At 34.6% G+C, this 17,319-nt stretch overlaps 1 protein-coding gene across 3 annotated transcripts in view; it reads right to left on the bottom strand.

The window, feature by feature from the left end:
* Nucleotides 1-434: 434 nt before the first annotated feature.
* COLQ (collagen like tail subunit of asymmetric acetylcholinesterase) overlaps nucleotides 435-17,319 on the bottom strand; it is a 58,229-nt gene continuing 41,344 nt past the window's right edge. For 2 of the 3 annotated variants that reach the window (XM_039341961.1, XM_039341963.1), the window contains 4 exons: nucleotides 10,357-10,476; nucleotides 9,005-9,128; nucleotides 6,320-6,422; nucleotides 435-2,419 (listed from right to left, as the gene is read on the bottom strand). In XM_039341961.1, the coding sequence (XP_039197895.1) occupies nucleotides 2,350-2,419; nucleotides 6,320-6,422; nucleotides 9,005-9,128; nucleotides 10,357-10,476 (417 nt within the window). In that variant the 3' untranslated portion in view covers nucleotides 435-2,349. The remainder of the gene's footprint in view (nucleotides 2,420-6,319; nucleotides 6,423-9,004; nucleotides 9,129-10,356; nucleotides 10,477-17,319) is intronic. The other variant, XM_039341962.1, reaches the window with a different exon arrangement.

The raw sequence follows: 17,319 nt of genomic DNA, 5'->3' as shown, positions 1-17,319 counted from the left end.
AGCTCAATTCTGGGCAATACATTCTTAAAAAGGATTCAGACAAATTGGAACAATTTCAGAGAAAGCAGTCATGGACTTGAAATACAGTCATGGATGTGCAATTAAAACCCTGAAGAAAGGAGAAGTTATATGTAGTATAAATATAGTCTTCTGAGCACCCTACCCTGAGCACAGCCCACAATCCAAAACCATGGAATATTGTAGCTGTTGGGCTGTAAATTTGACACCCTCAAACACAATTTAAAAGCATCCTAAAAGTTGTACCACAGAGCTTACGTGACCTTGGCACATCTTACATTCATGGGATTGGGCCCAGAAGTTTTATTTTAATGTAAACAAGTCTTCTGCCATGTAGAATCCTTCAGAAGTGTTGAAGGACACTCTATATAGTTAGAAGGTTACTCCGCATGACTAAGGCTGTAATTGAGCACATCTGGTAACATTCCAGAATGGGAGAAATCAATAAAAGAAATTCAGAAAAAGGAGGACCAATCTAAATAATGGAATGGTTTTTATTTTAAAAAAAATATTTTCTCAATACTATACACATGTAGACTTAAAATAATCTACATATCTATGGTAAAAAGGATGAATAATTGTTAAATGTTATTATAATTCTGTGCTGTCCTCTGTATTTAATATCTACAGAAAAAACAGAATATAATAGTAACCAATGTTTAACAAGTTTCATGCATTTTAAACATATATTTTGGATCAATAATAGCAGGAAAAGAGTGGCCTATCTTAGTTTTTTTTAATTTGAACTGATATTTCACTAAATGAAAAATTAATCTACCTACATTTAAAGTTTCTGTTTGTATCTTAGCATATTTCCAATGTAAAATTTCCTTTTTAATTTCTGCTATAAAATAAATAATATTCTGAATGCTGATAATTTTTTTCTAGAAAACAGGAAAAGAAAAGCCATTTATATACATATAAAACCTATACAGCATTTAGACTAAGCTGTACAATTAGGAATATATACACATATATACTGAATGTTATACAAAGCTGAGACTAGAAAGCAGTTATCAGACTGGAAATCAATAAAAGTGAGTGACTAGCTAACGCTTCCTGGCAAATAAGCCAGAATTAAAGTTTGGAATTGAAAGCTTCTCAGTAATTATCATTAATGCAACTCAGCTTTTCAAATGCAATGGTAAATGTAACAATGTATATGTTAGATGAATTCATTTAGGATCTTATTATTTCCAAATCTTTTCATGAATGCAATGCATGGAAAAGTAGATTCAGTAGCTTGTTCCATGTGAGCCACTGTCCTGAAGTTGCAGAAAATCTAACTACAACCCTAACCAGTTTCTTGAATGTTTAGATCTACTGGACATGAAACTGGCATCTTTATAAACTTGCATAGGAGTCCTTAGTTTTTAAATACAATGTGCTGCAGTCTTCCAGAAGTCGCTGAACTGTACTTTCCATCATTACTCATCTGCTGGACATGGTGGCTCTAGCTGAGTAGAATATGATCTAAGGTGTTATTTCAGCATAAGCTGAATAGCCGATCCTATTCCTAGGATTCTGAACTATGTCTATGTATTTCATTGGTATTGTTAGCCAGCAAATGTGGTTCCTTCCTAATTGTCCCACTTAAAGCTGCCAGCAAGTATAATTTAATCTCATTGCATCTCTCTCATTTTAACATGGGGTTTATTAAAAAAAAACCTAAAAATAATATTTCCCTTTGGCTCTTACTTGGGCACATCTGCACAGAAGTTAAATCAGAATGAGTTCAGTGATATTAGAGGATCTTGGGCTGCAGCTCAAATTACCCAAATCAACAAACAAAGTGTTTCCACATAATTCATGCAACTAAAGCATGTACAAAGTTCACATTGTAATAATAATAATTAAAAAACAAAAACAAAAATGAAAGACTTCTTATACACATTGCCAACAGAAGATGATTTGTTTTTATCCTGGAAAAATCTTGTTAAGAAAACCTGAAGAGCTTATTTGTAGAACTAACAGTGCTAAATTGAGGTATTATTGTATTTTAATAACCTAACAGCATGAAGTGAAATATAGCGTTCTTTTGGTTTGTTTTTGTTCTTGATGCACAGGAAAATTCCTTTAGTCAGTCATGGAAAAGGCAAATCTTAAGCGTTACTGTCACTGGATGTTTTCTATTAAGACAGGAAAGAACGGTCCGATTTTTTTCCACTGTGAGCAGGCAATTAACACTTAGCTCCAATTATCATGGCAACATGACAATGGTTGTTTTAGCATTGATTGTTTCTCTATCGTCCAGTCTTGGTTTGATGATACTAATGTAGCACCTGATGCATGCATGTCATATATAGATACTCCTCTCTCACCACTCCCTTTTCATGTAAAATAGCGACAATCTGTTGAGTCAATATAACAATAAGAAGTACAGCGTAATTTTCCATAAGACCTAAGAGAAAAGATAAGGCAGACGTGACATATAGATTATATATTATAATTTAAATACTTTTATTATTATAGTTCACTGCACTGTCAGACACATATTTAGACTGGCCTTGCCATTTATCGAGTCCTTCTCAAGGACCTGGAATAGGCAGAAGTTCTTGTTTGATGGTGTTAATGATATTGTCATGGGATGTAATCTGTTCCAAGTAAAGCTGCCTTTTGTAATTGATATATTGTATATATTGATTGTTTCCATTTGCACCATTTTTTTTTACTTGTAGCACACTTAAGGCTTATTTTTTTTAAAATGAACACTTAAAAAAACTGAAAGTTATCATATATATATATATATATATATATATATATATATATATATATATACATATATATACATATATATATATGTATATATATATATGTGTGTGTATATATATATATATATATATATATATATATATATATATATATATATATATATTACATATATCTTATATATATATCCAAACTTGAAGAAAATGGTACTCAATTAAATAGATAGTTTTAATCAGATTAAATTAAATTAAATTTAAAGTCATTAAGGATTGGTTTTGAATTCTGTTCTCTGAGGAAAGAAACATAAAATTGTCATATGAAGATAATGTAAAGTAACTCCCTTTTCTAGCATAAGGGCAATACTTATATCCATTATTCCACTATTTTGGAGATGTTCCTAATCAAGCTTTGTTGATACATACTACTAAACAGTCAGTGTGGTGCAGGAGTTAAGGTGCTGCTCTAGACTGTGAGTTGTAGCTACTTTGGGTCAATAACTCCTTCTCAACCCAATCCATCTCATAGGATTGTTGTGAGAAAAATAAGTAGATGATTTTAGGTATTTTGCTACCATGAGTTACTTGCAAGATAATAAAGGTGGGTTTAAAAAGAAAAAAGAAAGTACAAAGGAGTGAAATTTTGTGGAGGTATTACGCCTGTCATACTTTCATTTCTCTTCCAGGTTTTTCTGCCTATGTGGATTCCATAAAAAGAAGCAAGGAAACAACCAATGGCAGATAAAATGTAGGTTGCTAAGGATTACAAAATGTGGGCTGAAGTATTACAAAATCATCTAGATGTTCTGTGAGCTCTTATAATAAACTGGGCACCCTGCAGATGAAAAACTCACCTGGAAACTGCCCAAGAGGGTCTCTGGAATTGAAGCCCTGTTTTTAATTTTCACTATTGGTATTTTTTTTCAGGGTTTGTATCAATTATGTATGTACAATCATTTGCCTTTCAAAATAGATCTACAGCAAGACATGGTGCTAAGGCAAGTTACAATTAGATACAGGCCATTGACACAGCAGAGTTTTGGCAGAACTATCTTTCTTATTCCTGCCAATTAAAATATCCCATGAGGGCTCTGCAGATAATTTCATTTACAAATTAAATGCTTCCAGTAAAATAGCGAGAGCATCTGACAGCATGCAGAACAACGGCCACAATAGATAAAAAGGTTGCTGATCAAAGAAAGCTATTTGTTCCAATACATAAAAGTCGGATTGCAAAAATCCAAGTTAAGTATCCTGCTGGGAAGAACCACAGCAATGTTTTTGGAGAAAGTTCCAGTATATGAATGATGAAGAACTGAAGAAATGAGAATAACCTTGTGGAAAAGGAGGAGGAGAATTTTATTCAGATTTTATCCTCCCTAATTTTCATGTAGATAAAGGGCAGGGGTGGGAGACACATTCAAACTTGCAGATTCTGGTATTGTACCCTATAATAAAAATAATTTTTATTAAATTTAAGTATTTGTGACTTTGTGTTCATGTTTGGTCTGCCTCGAAGGGCTGACAATTGCAAAGAAAGCCTTCAAAACACATTTCTATATCTTAGTAGTAACATGGATCTTTGAATGTAGATGCCGTGGGTGCCCAGATGAAGTGAACAGAGGATTCAATAGTAAACATGTTTTCCATTTGGAGAGAAAAAGGGGGCAAAATTGTGTTCCCCACTCAAAGGTTGTAATTATGAGTAGTTCTCACAATTTCAGTAATTGGGACAAGAATTTATGTTGCTGAGTGATGCAATCCTAAAATGGGATCTCATGTGATCTTGGCACTCCTCTCTGCCATCATTAAGTAAGGATCACAGGTAGTTAAGGGAGGATGTCATATAACCATCACTCAAGACTTCTTGCTAGCAAAGTCAATGGGGAAACCAACAGGAAGATGCAAATCACAATCATCTTAGACAACTTGCAAGTAGGATGGTGGATGGGTAAGTGCTATGGAGTGAAAATACACAGGGGCTGGATGTTGTGGCCTGGCGCAAGCACAGGTGGAGGTGGGATGTCACTACACAAGTGCAGGCAGGGATCTCATACTCCATAGTGGAGTTCCTCAAGAGAAAAAGCAAGGGGAGCAGAAACAACTTGCTGCCTCCCTTGCTGTTTTCCCCATTGACTTTGCTTGTGGAAAGCTGGCATGAAAGGCCCAAAATGGCAATCATGTGACCATAGGACACAGCAACCATTGTAAATGCAAGCCAGTTGCCAAGTGCCCAAATCACGATTCTGTGATGGTGGATGTGCTACAACAGGCACAATGTTGAGGATCTGTTGTAAGTAAAACCTGTTCAGTACTATTGTAATATTAGCCAAAAATTACTTGTATATGGTTCTTTTTTTTCTCTTAGAAATGTTCCAAGCAGCATGGAACCAACATTCAACAGCAGTTGGGGAATGAGAAGATGGTTTATAAAAATCCTCATCGCCTTTATATCTATTCATGTTTAGGAGGCCACAGAAAAGTAAATCTGTAACCACATGCCCGTTTCCACTCCAAAACTGTAGTCCATTCCTTGGAACCCACTCAGATGCTACCATACAATAAAAGAACTGAAATGCAAAGGGAAATGATTAACTGGATATAGTTAACTAAATATTTAATGTTTGTTTAAACTGGATTTAATTAACTAAACATAGTCAAATGTCACTTTTAATTTTGGAATTGGACTCATCCATATTTTGAATATACATTCACAGTTTGGCCTTCAGCCTTTTACAGTATTTATTTATTATTATAAAGAATTATGTAGTTGCCCATCTTTCAATCAACTTTGAAAACAACCAATAAAAATTTAAAGCATAAAATCACTTAAAACCATAACATTCAACTAATTAAAACAATAAAGAAACAATAAAAATCTGGCACCATTTAATTTTAAGGTGCATCTAATCTTCTCCCAATGCTTGGGGTAAAAACATTTAAAGCCTTGTGGAAAACTAAAAAGGTGGAGGTCTGTTGAACAAACAATACAATTTCAGTTCAAACAAAAGTACATTTAAACCTAAGATAGCTTTTTTTCTGATTAGTTCTCTCCAGTTCCAGAGTGTGGCAAACTTGAGGAGACTGCCACCTTTCTCCATTATGTTTTGTCCTTTGGAGTCACCCCTTGATTTTACATGCCCTTTTCCACAGTTGTCTGAGAACTAAGGAAAGTGATCTGTGCCTAAGCACGTGTCTTTTTGTGTGTCTATATAATTGAGAGCAAATATTCCTGAGGATATGCAACTATCTCTAGAATGCAGTTACTCCTCCAATCTTTTCACTTCAGAATTTCATTCCTCTTTATTTTCCAAGTAATCAGAGGTGAATGAATAATTTTGCAGACTCATTTCACTATTTCTCTGCAACTATTGATTTAGGATGAAATTAATCCTTCTTATCACCTCTAAGCAAATATAGAAGATTTGTTCTTTAGGCTTCAGGAATCTTTTCTATAAATCAACTATCTCTCCCTTTTTAATTACTCCTCCCTTCCCTGGAAATAATTATACTCCTTTCCTCTTCCTTCTTCCTTTGAGTTTACACTTGTTTAATCAAAAACACTTCTCCTATAATTCAGTTATAAATGATCATACCCAGGGAGATATGTTTTGCAAGTTAAGTATCCAAAATCATTTCCATCACATTCTTCTGCACCTTCATATCGATAGCCATCCCCACAATAAGCATGGTGGCATCCTATTGATTACAAAATAGAAAACAAAAAATATATTGTTTTGTGGAGCCATAGTTATCTTTATATCAATATAGCTTAGAGCAGTGATGGCGAACCTTTTGGAGACTGAGTGCCCAAAAACCAGCCCCTCTTCATCCCACCTGCTCCGCCCCTCCTCTCACCACCCCTCCCATCCCGGTCCACCCCCCACCCCCTGCCCAGCCCACCCGCTGGGCCACTCACCGCCTCCAGAGCCCATTGTAGATCGCCCAGGTGGCCCAGCAGTGCCATGGTGACTACACCCTCCACCCCCACCCCGCAGCATCAACTGCGCATGATGGGCGTGAGGTGGAGTCTTGTCCCCACTGCCTGGCTGCCATGTCCTTGGCTGCACTGTTCCACATAGGTTGAGCCCGTGGATATCTCTATTCTGGGGGGGCTGCTGGTGAGGAGGAGGGCCAGAAGGGGAAGTGGGGCTGGGATGACGGTGCGCGTATCCACAGAGAGGGCTCTGAGTGCCGCCTCTAGCACGCGTGCCATAGGTCTGCCACCACTGGCTTAGATTATATCAATTATCTTTATACCAATTTAAGTTATCAATTGATAATTATCAGTTCAAGTTATCTTTACATCAATATGATATTAATACAGGCTTAGAAATTATTATAATAATACACAACCACTATCCATAAAAGAAAGGAACTCTGACCCAAACATACAGTATGTAAAACTTTAAAGTCTTCCTTTCAACTGGCTGAATGTTCAGTGGCACATGGCCTTTCTCACTCAGAGCAATATTCCTGCATGCCCAGATTTGCTGTGTAACAGCAGAGATTTAAGACAATTTCCTTTAGCATAGCTTAGCTATCTTGAGACAAAAAGATTTAAAAGCCTGACCTTGATAAGGTTACAGTGGTACAAGAATGATTGGCTCGTCCTAAAAGAAGCTGTTTGGTCACTAGTCAGAAAATTATCATAAGAGGGTTGAATTGCCCTGCTTAGCTATTGGCAACTTGAAAGAAATCATAGTGTTTTTCTCCATGTCATTTACTCACTATATTTAAACAAGATACTTTAGTATGCTAGTTGAAGATCTTGTCCTTGCAAACAAACTGCTTGGCTAGTTTTAATGTGATTTTGTGTAGCTTCTCATATTGTGTGGACCCAATCCACTCCTGGGATGAATAGTATATGGATCAGGATGTTGTATGAAATCAGAAAACAAGTTAATGAGTAACCAGATTAAACATTTTGCATGAATGCACTCAGCAATCAGCAGATGATCACAAACTAGCTAACCACATTTTCCTCTATACATATTTATGACCTCAGCAAGGCCATTTATCTGTGGTTCCATAAGTTGTACTGTTCCAGAAAATTAATTTGAATTAGCTGTGGTTCAGTTAAAAATAAGAAGCATGTCTTTATATCCCTGCCATAAATAATCCATCTGGCACTGGCTGGTTTTCACAGAACTAAATTTATTCAAAAATGTAATGTCAATTTGTTAAAATATGGTGAAAGAGATATAAAGAATAATTCTTTTTGAGTCTGTTACTCTGGAGCACATGAATACCAGCTAATTATTCCACATAATCTGCTTTCAATCTTCTTTTAAGCAGTTAATTCTGTGGAAAAAGAAGTGTTTGTTTTAAGATAACCTGCAAATCTACAAGAACTATTTCCAAACTTTTTATACTAAAATATAAATATTTATATAAAAACTATTTTATATTTGAATTATATATTTTTGTTTCAGACAAGCCTTCCAGTTCATTCTCTTCAGAGATATCTCAAGATAAATTCAAAGTAATAATTCAGAAATCATACAAAAAGACATATGTCATATTCACTTTTTTTTAAAAAAAAGCATATACAAAAGCAATGTAAAATAATACACTAAAATAATTTTAGTAGAAAACAGAATTAGCTAATATTTGATGATATAAAATAAATAAAAACAAACCAATGTACAATTGACTGAAAAGGTTTTTTTTTTTTCATAATCTCAACAGAGACTTCTAAACCAACAAAATAGTTTAGATTATAATTCTCAACCAATGGTCATCCTTTTGGGGCCTATTTTTATTAAAAGTTCAGTCCAATTGTAAGAATCATAGTCTAATAAATCTGGAAGGTATCAGATTGCCCTTTCCTACACTATTTACTAAAAAAATAGAAAAAGAATGAAAGGCAGAAATAAAAACTGGCCTAACATAATCCAAGGTGTGTCATATTATATACAGAATTGATGATAATATGTTCTTTTTTTAGTACTCAAATTATTATACAAATACTGATGCTGCTAATCAGAAATTAGAATTAGTCTGAAACTTATTCAAAGAAAACATTTTCCCCAGATTTAATAGGAAGTTTTTAAACTGATAATTCCAATAACTAGCCTTGCCCAATCCACATAAAACTTTATGTTTCCACCAGCAACTGCTTTAAGACAAATCCTATTACTGGTTAGCAAGCATCATGTTAAAAAAACTGCACCGCACTTATATCCAAATGCAACTGTGTGTATGAATTATGCTTTGTTTAACCATAGTTTGTATATAAGCTAGAATAAGGAACTGAGAAATGAATGGCGTAAACATACTTATACAATCATCAGTCACTATTGTATTGCCATCATCACATTCTTCTCCATCTTGGATGATGCCATCTCCACAAACATTACTATCTCTTATCAGATGATCCAGTGGATAGGAAGGTTTTAGCTGCTGATAAAGAAGAAGAGTTATATAATTTGGGTTCATTGTAGAAAGAATTCTTTTTTTAACCAGTATTCTGGAAGTATTTGACTAAGTGTATTCTTGGGAATACTATATCAGTTATTTTTTTGGGGGGGGAATTGTGATAAAAATGTATAGCCAAAGTAGAAGCCATAATGTACATATGAAGGAGTATGATTTCAAAACTTTTTTTTCATGAATCCAATTACCTAAAGCATGATAACTAAGAACAAATACAGACATGATGTTATTAGTTATATGCTAATTTATATAGCTGCCCATTTTACAAACAAGTGACTTTGGACAACATACAGCAAGACTAAAAATACATTAATATATACAAAATAGAGATGCTTGTCATGCAATATTATGTTATTGGATCCAAACTTAATCAATCAGACTAATAGAATTCCATTCAATGTTTTAGTTATGAATAATTAAAGTCCATCAATTTTTCTTTAAGAACAAAAGGCAATGTGTGAATTTAGGCAACAATATGATGAAAGCAAGGATGATTTGCAGGGATACACAGTACATGGAGATATAGAGAATGCAGTAGGTATAAATTAGATGCAGCTATTATTCCTTCTCTTTTCTTACTTCTCCGTCTCTTTTTTTCATTGACCCTCCAATGTCTTTTGCTTACTATTTCTTACTCTGGTCTGCATTTTGCATCTAATTGTTTACCTCAAAAGAGAACATATATGTACTGATTGCAACATTTTTTTTCCCTGTAGATTGGAATAAAATCAGAACCAAATACAGTGGTATTAATTTCAAAGTAAGACTACAGTCTAAATTCCAGTGTGCCCTAGATATTGATATTATTTATGTATATTTTATCACTATGCTAATCTTCTCTCGGAATAGCCCAGAATCACTTACAAAAGAATAAAACAAAATAAATAAACTAGCACACCCAAAATAACAAATACAAAAGCAAGATTAATTAAAAAAAATTACAAATAATCTAAAAGACAATTTGATCCCCATCTTTCAAATGCCTAAATTGTGACCCTTTTAAAAGACAGAATAAGGGCCAGCTGTTTTTCCCCATGAAGAATTTCCAGACCAGAATTTCCCAAAATTAACAAAAAATAATTGGTTTATCACTTTTTAAAAAGAAGACATCAGGTACAAAAAAAACATAATTGTATGCCTTTTACTAATCAAGAAATCAAATGCTTTCAAAGTTACACTTTCTTCTTCTTTTTACCTGGATTGGGAACCATCCAGAAGTATCTTTAAAATATAAAGACCGCTGATCTCTTCGAAATGCTAGGGCATATTCTGTATTTAATCTTTCCAGGTCTTCCTGATTATTCACTACAAAAATCTGGAAGTTACAAATAGAAAAAGGAGGGAGACTACATCACCATAATATCTATGCAGGGCAGTAGGTTGTAGTACAGTTATATGAGATGATTCCAAAAATTGAATAGCTTGGAATAAATATTATGGACCTTTCCAGCTGATCCTCAAATTCAGAAAAAAATGTTATGGATTTGAAATCATTAAGCAATATCTCAAATGCTTGCCCCTGTGTAATTAGAGGCAGAAAAAGTAAACTTGCTATGCATGTAATATTTTTTTTAAGAAAAATGGATTGAAAGAGAAATGTAAAAATGTGCAAATGGATATTTGGATTGGAAGAGAATATGTAAAAATGTGCAAATGGATATTTTGCTTATTCCCTATAAAGAGAAAAATATAGGTAAAAACAACATAGGATTATACTCCTCCTGTGCTATTCTGCCATAGACAAAGATACAAGGAATTTAGAGCAAGCATGTAATTTAATGGTACTTGAAATGTATCATTAAATTGTATTCTCATTCAGAAGCAAATTACTAACCCAATAACTGCAGGAACTAAGTACAAGTAGCCTTTGCTTAGCAATCAAAATTAGTATCAGCAACTCCATCTCTAATTTACAACATCACTTCTTATTTGGTCAATAAGCAAGTCACTGCGGAGGCTTCCGGTGGGAGGCGACGGCGATGGCGGCTAGCTTTTAGCCGTCCAGCTGGGGAAGTGTCAGAGCCGCGGAGCGCAGCGCGCATCAGCTGGCCCGCGGCTCGGAAATCCCTTCCCGGGCAAAGGGAAGGGATAGAGAACGCAAGAGTAGAGGTAGAACCCCTGAACCCCCTCTGGATTTATTTCTAGAGGGGGTGAAAGGAGTGTTCCCTCGGAGCTCTTGCTGATCTCCGCCTCCCAGCTGTTTTTGCTTCCTTGGAAGCAAAAGAAACCGCCGCTTCTATCTCCGTGTTTACAGCATTTTGGTGAGTAATTTTTAAACGGACGGAGCAGTTTAAAGGATTTTTTGTTATATTTTAGGTGTTTATTTTTTTTATCTTTTGATTTTTACTATTTTTCCTCCTTTTCTTTGTTATACTAGTGAAAGGACTTAAGATGGCGTTTTGAAAGTGTCGGAGTTTTTTTTTCCTTTCTCTTTTGTTTTACTTTCCCTTTTTAAGGATTGTTTTTTGCTTTTGCTTTTGCTTTTGGCTTAGAATTTTTTCTTTTGAATTGTTTGCTCTTTTACTACTTATTCTTGGGATTTATTCTGGACTTTTAATGATTATAGTTTGTCTCTTTTTAAAAATTCTTTTTTTCTTTTTTTCCTCCTCCCTTTTTGGCTGGAGGGGAAAGGGAAGTGACAATTGTGCTTTTTAAAATGGCTTCAAAGAGGCAGCAGCCTTCCTCAATACCCAAGGTTATTTCTTCTCCTATAACTTCCACTGCACAGCTACAACAACAATCTAAACATGCACCACCGGCTCAGCCACCACCCTCCCCTCCTCTACCTGGACTTTCAGTGCAAGAGGTTAGAGGCATAATGGGAGAGATTGTAGTTCAAATGAGAGAGGAAATGACTCAATTTGTTTCACAGATTAAATCAGAAATTAAATCTGATCTCAAAGAAGAGATAACGGGGATAAAGTCTAAATTGCAAGAAAATAATAATGAATTACGACAAGATATACTGGCAGCTGTTTCAGGTTTGGCTACTGTGGTGGTTAAGCTCGATGCAAGGCTTGAGGAAGTGGAAGACAAAGTTGACTCTTTAGATGACAAAATTCAAGACGTGGAAAGGAAGGTGGACTCCTCACAAGAAGATATTTTGATGTTTCAGTACAGACAGATGGAGTATGCTCTGAGGATTAGAGGCCTCAAGGAAGATATGAATCAAGATTTGATGGAGGTGGTTCTTAGTGATCTGGCGCTGGCTTTGGATATGGATAAAGGAGAATTACAGAGAGAAGTAGAAAAAATTTATAGACTCAACTCCTGGATTGCTAAGCAGAAGAATTTGCCCAGAGATGTGGTGATTTACTTTACAAAGAAGTCCCTGCGGAATGAGATTATACAAGCTTTTTACAACAAAAGATTTCAGATTGCCGCCCAAGATGTCATCATTCTAAAGGAAATCCCATCTAAAATTTTAAGAAGTAGGAAAGACTTTGCTTTTTTAACCAATGAGCTTAAAGCTAGATCGATGCCATTCAGATGGGAAATTCCGATGGGTATCGTTTTGAGCCATGCTGGGACACGTTACAGATTGAACACAGTTGACAAAGCTAGAGATTTCTATACTTCGGTCCTGAGTGCAGGCTCAACTTCATCTGGTCGGAAATCTTTGAGTGCTAAGGAACCTGAGCAGCAATCTGAGGCACTAGATTTGGTTTCCGCAGGGATGATAGAAGTGGCAAAGCAACGCCAAACGGAGGCTAAAGAGCAGAGGATGACTCGTGCAGCTTATAAGCGTAAAGAGAAAGAGCAACGTAAAAAAGAGCCCAAAGAGAATTCTCCTGGAAGTGCATCACCGCCGGTGGGAGGAGCAAGACCCAAGAGTTATGCAACACACGCAGCTCTGTCAGAGTTTGATGGTGTCTTCTCCAGGCTGCGTGCCAAGGGAGATGGCAAAGTTTTTGACCTGGAATGTTAATGGATTGAATTCTCCTCAGAAACGGAAAAAAATCTTTTATTATTTGAAGCAACATACCAATGATGTTATTTGTTTACAGGAAACTCATATTCTACTTAAAGATCAGAAATATTTAGTTAATGCTCGTTTGGGATCTCATTTTATATCTCCTGCACCTGGGAAGAAAGGGGGAGTTGTTATATATGTCAAACAAAACCTGCCAGCTTGTCTGGTAGAATCAGATCCCCAGGGGAGATATGTGATGATTGAACTTGGTATTTATGGTAAGAAAGTACTTATAGTTGGACTTTATGCTCCAAATCAACAACAGGAACAATTTTATAAACAGTTACACCAAAAAATAACTTTGCTTGATTATAGATCAGTGGTATTAATGGGTGATTGGAATGGTGTCTTAGATACACAAAGGGATAAGAAAGGTTCCTCTCCTTTTCTTAAACAAGCAAGGCTACCTAAAGCCTTTTTTGATATGAAAGAAGACTGGGAATTAAGGGACTATTGGCGGGAACGTAATCAAGAGGAGAGAGACTTTACTTTTTTTTCTGACAGACACCAATCTTTTTCAAGAATTGACTTTTTCTTGATTACCACGGATTTGTATAATAAAGTAAAGAATGTAAAGATTTTTCCTAGATCACTGACGGATCATAGTCCAGTTTGGATGGAGTTGATTCAAGAGAAAGAGGAAAGAAGATCCTGGAGAGTTAATGAAAATTTGTTTAGACAAGAGAAGAATGTTCAAAAACTAAAGGAGTGTTTAAAGGACTATTTTGCTTTGAATATGTACAAGGGGACTTCAATGTCAATGGTATGGGATGCAGGTAAAGCATTTATGCGCGGTGTTTTGATAAAAATGAATAATTTTTATAAGCGAAATCAGATTCAGAAACGTAGAGAACTTGAAGATGAAATTAAACTAAAAGAAAGGGCTTTGATTCTAAATCCTTCTGATGAAAGTACTAAAGAATCTGTAAAGTTATTAAGGTCACAATTTAATATGTTGATAGCAGATCAAGCTGCAACCAATTTATTATTTATGAAACAAAATACATTTTGTAATGCTAATAAGCCGGGGAGATGGTTGGCTTATCAATTAAGAAAGAAACAGAGACAGAGAATAATAGAGAAAATAAATTATAAGGGTAAACTAGTTTCTCAGAAGGAATTAATTAAAAAATCTTTTTTGGATTATTATCAAAACCTATACAAATCTACTAATGTACAACTGTTAGATATAAATAAATATTTAGCTGAGGCAAGTTTTCCTAAACTGACTGAGGATCAGAAATATGAAATTAATGGTTTAATCACTAAGGAGGAAATCGCCTCAGCAATTCAACAATTGAAATTAGGGAAAGCACCGGGTACGGATGGGTTAACAGCTGTTTATTATAAAGCTTTAATGGAGGAGATGATTCAACCATTAAATGATCTTTTTAATGGTATCTTACAGGGTTTAGAGATTCCTCCTTCATGGCGTAGTGCTTTTATATCATTGATTCCAAAGGAGGATCAAGATCTTACTTTACCAAAAAACTATAGGCCTATATCTCTTTTAAACGTGGATTATAAGATATTTGTAAAAATTTTGGTAAATAGGCTTATGAGGGTGGTGCATCATCTTGTGCATAAAGATCAATCAGGGTTTATAACAGGAAGGTATATGAAAAACAATGTTAGACAAATTATTAACTTATTAGAATACTTAGATAAGAACAACCAAGTTCCTGCAGGGCTCATATTTTTAGATGCTGAAAAAGCATTTGACCAACTGAATTGGCATTTTATGCTAAGAGTAATGGAAGAAATGAATTTTGGTGAAAACATATTACAAGCCCTTAAGGTAATATATCAAAAACAAACAGCACAACTTATTGTTAATGGAGGTTTGTCGGAGGTTTTCACAATAGAGAAAGGTACTAGACAGGGGTGTCCTTTATCGCCATTGTTGTTTGTTTTAACATTGGAAATATTATTGATTAAAATTCGAGAGTCTCAGGAAATTAAAGGAATATATGTTAATAAAAAAGAATATAAGTTGAGAGCTTTTGCGGATGACTTGGTTGTTACTTTGTCGCAACCTGATTATTCTGTAGTAAACTTATTACAGTTGATTCACCATTATGGTTTGGTCTCGGGTTTTAAGATTAATGTAAATAAGACTAAAATTTTACCTAAAAATATGTCGAGTCAGGAGAAGCAGATTTTGGTTAACTCGACGGGTTTTGAGATTGTTAATAAGGTAAAATATTTGGGGGTGATGCTGTCTGTTTCTAATGCAAAATTATTTAAAAACAATTATGAAAGGTTGTGGGTCGGGGTACAGAAAGACTTGAAGAACTGGGAAAAGCTGCAATTATCCCTCATGGGAAGAATTGCAGTGATAAAAATGAATATTCTACCCAAGTTTCTTTTTTTGTTTCAAATGTTACCAATTTTGAAAAATGAGATTAATTTAAATGAGTGGCAGAAGGGTCTCAATAAATTTATTTGGGCAGGGAAAAAACCAAGGGTTAAGTTCAAAATTATGCAAGACTTCCGTGAGAGGGGTGGACTCAAGGTACCAAATTTGAAATTATATTATGATGCGGTGGTTTTAACATTAATTAGTGACTGGGTAAATTTGACAAATTCTGAGATACTTTATCTAGAGGGATGGGATTTACTTTATGGGTGGCATGCCTATTTAATATTTAATAAAAAAATAGATTGGGCTTTTAAATCTCATATTTTAAGAATTTCTTTACTTAGGATTTGGAGAAAATATTATAAAAGTGATTTTAAAGTACCATTATGGGCTATACCTTGGCATGCGATAGAAGGAATAAAAAGAGGGGTTAAAATGGATATGGTGTCTTATAGACAGTTACTTAAATGGGATGGACAAAACTGGCAATTAAAATCACGGGAAGAATTAGCACAAGAAAATTTTACTTATTCTTGGTTCCAATATAGGCAACTACTAGATAGATGGAAGATGGATTGTAAGGTGGGTTTTCTTAGAGAAGATGAAAATCTTATTAAGCAACTGAAGGATCAAAGACAAACCCACATTAAGAGAATTTATGGGGTTTTAGTTGAATTGGACTCAGAAACGGAACTAATTAAAGATTGTATGATTAGATGGGCGCAGAACTTTGGTGAGCCAGTTTCATTGGACACCTGGGAAACTATTTGGGTGAGAAATGTCAAATTTACTCAAGCACAGAATTTAAGGGAGAATTTTTATAAAATGTTTTATAGATGGCACCTTGATCCACAAAAAATGTCTTACATGTACCCTGACGTGCAACCTAAATGCTGGAGATGTGGTTACAAGGAGGCTTCCTATTATCATATTTGGTGGTCATGCAGAGAGATAAAAGCATTTTGGATCAAAATATGGTGGAATATCCAGAGAATTTTTAGAAGGAGGGTAAAATTTACTCCGCAATTATTTTTGTTAGGTATTGTTACAGATTGTGATACAAAGGAGGTTGTATTGATGTTAAATTTGATCACAGCCGCGAGGCTGTTAGTTGGACAATATTGGAAGAAGGAATCTTTGCCTACATTGCAGGAATGGTTTTTTAAAGTAGCTTATCTGGCGGAAATGGCAAAGATTTCGGCTTTCTTAAAGCAACAAACGCAAGAGAAGTTTTTTGCTATCTGGGACAAATGGATAAAATTTATACAATTTAGATTGGGTATACAAAAATATTATATAGCTTTTTCATAAGTTTTATTTTTATATATATTATAGATATCTTTTTTATATATATAAATATAAAGTTTTTAATTTAATTTTTATTTTTTTTTTATTATTATTTCTTAAGCCTATATTCTGCTCTGGGAAGCTCAGGGGGGGGGAAGGGAGGGTTTTTGGGAGGGGTGTGGGGTGGGGTTTTTTTTTTTATATGTATTGTTTAATTTTTTTTTTCTCTTTTGTATATGTTGTTTTTTGTTCTGTATTGTTCTTGTTTTTTTTGTAAAATTTATAAAACTTTTAATAATAAAAAAAAAAAAATAAGCAAGTCACTGCAATCATTAAGTAAGACATCATGTGACCGCAACTTACTATTTTTCTCCCGTGTTCTTCATTAACTCTGCTTATTGTAAGATAGTTGGGAAGCACACAAATGGTGAACACATGACTGCATAAAGTTGCAATGATTGTATATTCGAGAATTAGTTGCAAAGCTGTTTTTTTACACCATCATAACTTTAAGTAATTGCTAAATGAGGCAGTCA

Source organism: Crotalus tigris, unplaced genomic scaffold, assembly GCF_016545835.1.
Source record: "Crotalus tigris isolate CLP2741 ecotype Arizona unplaced genomic scaffold, ASM1654583v1 scf7180000017774.6281472, whole genome shotgun sequence".
NCBI classification, from domain to species: Eukaryota; Metazoa; Chordata; class Lepidosauria; order Squamata; family Viperidae; genus Crotalus; species Crotalus tigris.
Note: the sequence above shows the minus strand (reverse complement) of the source record. Positions and strands in the feature narration are given on the sequence as shown.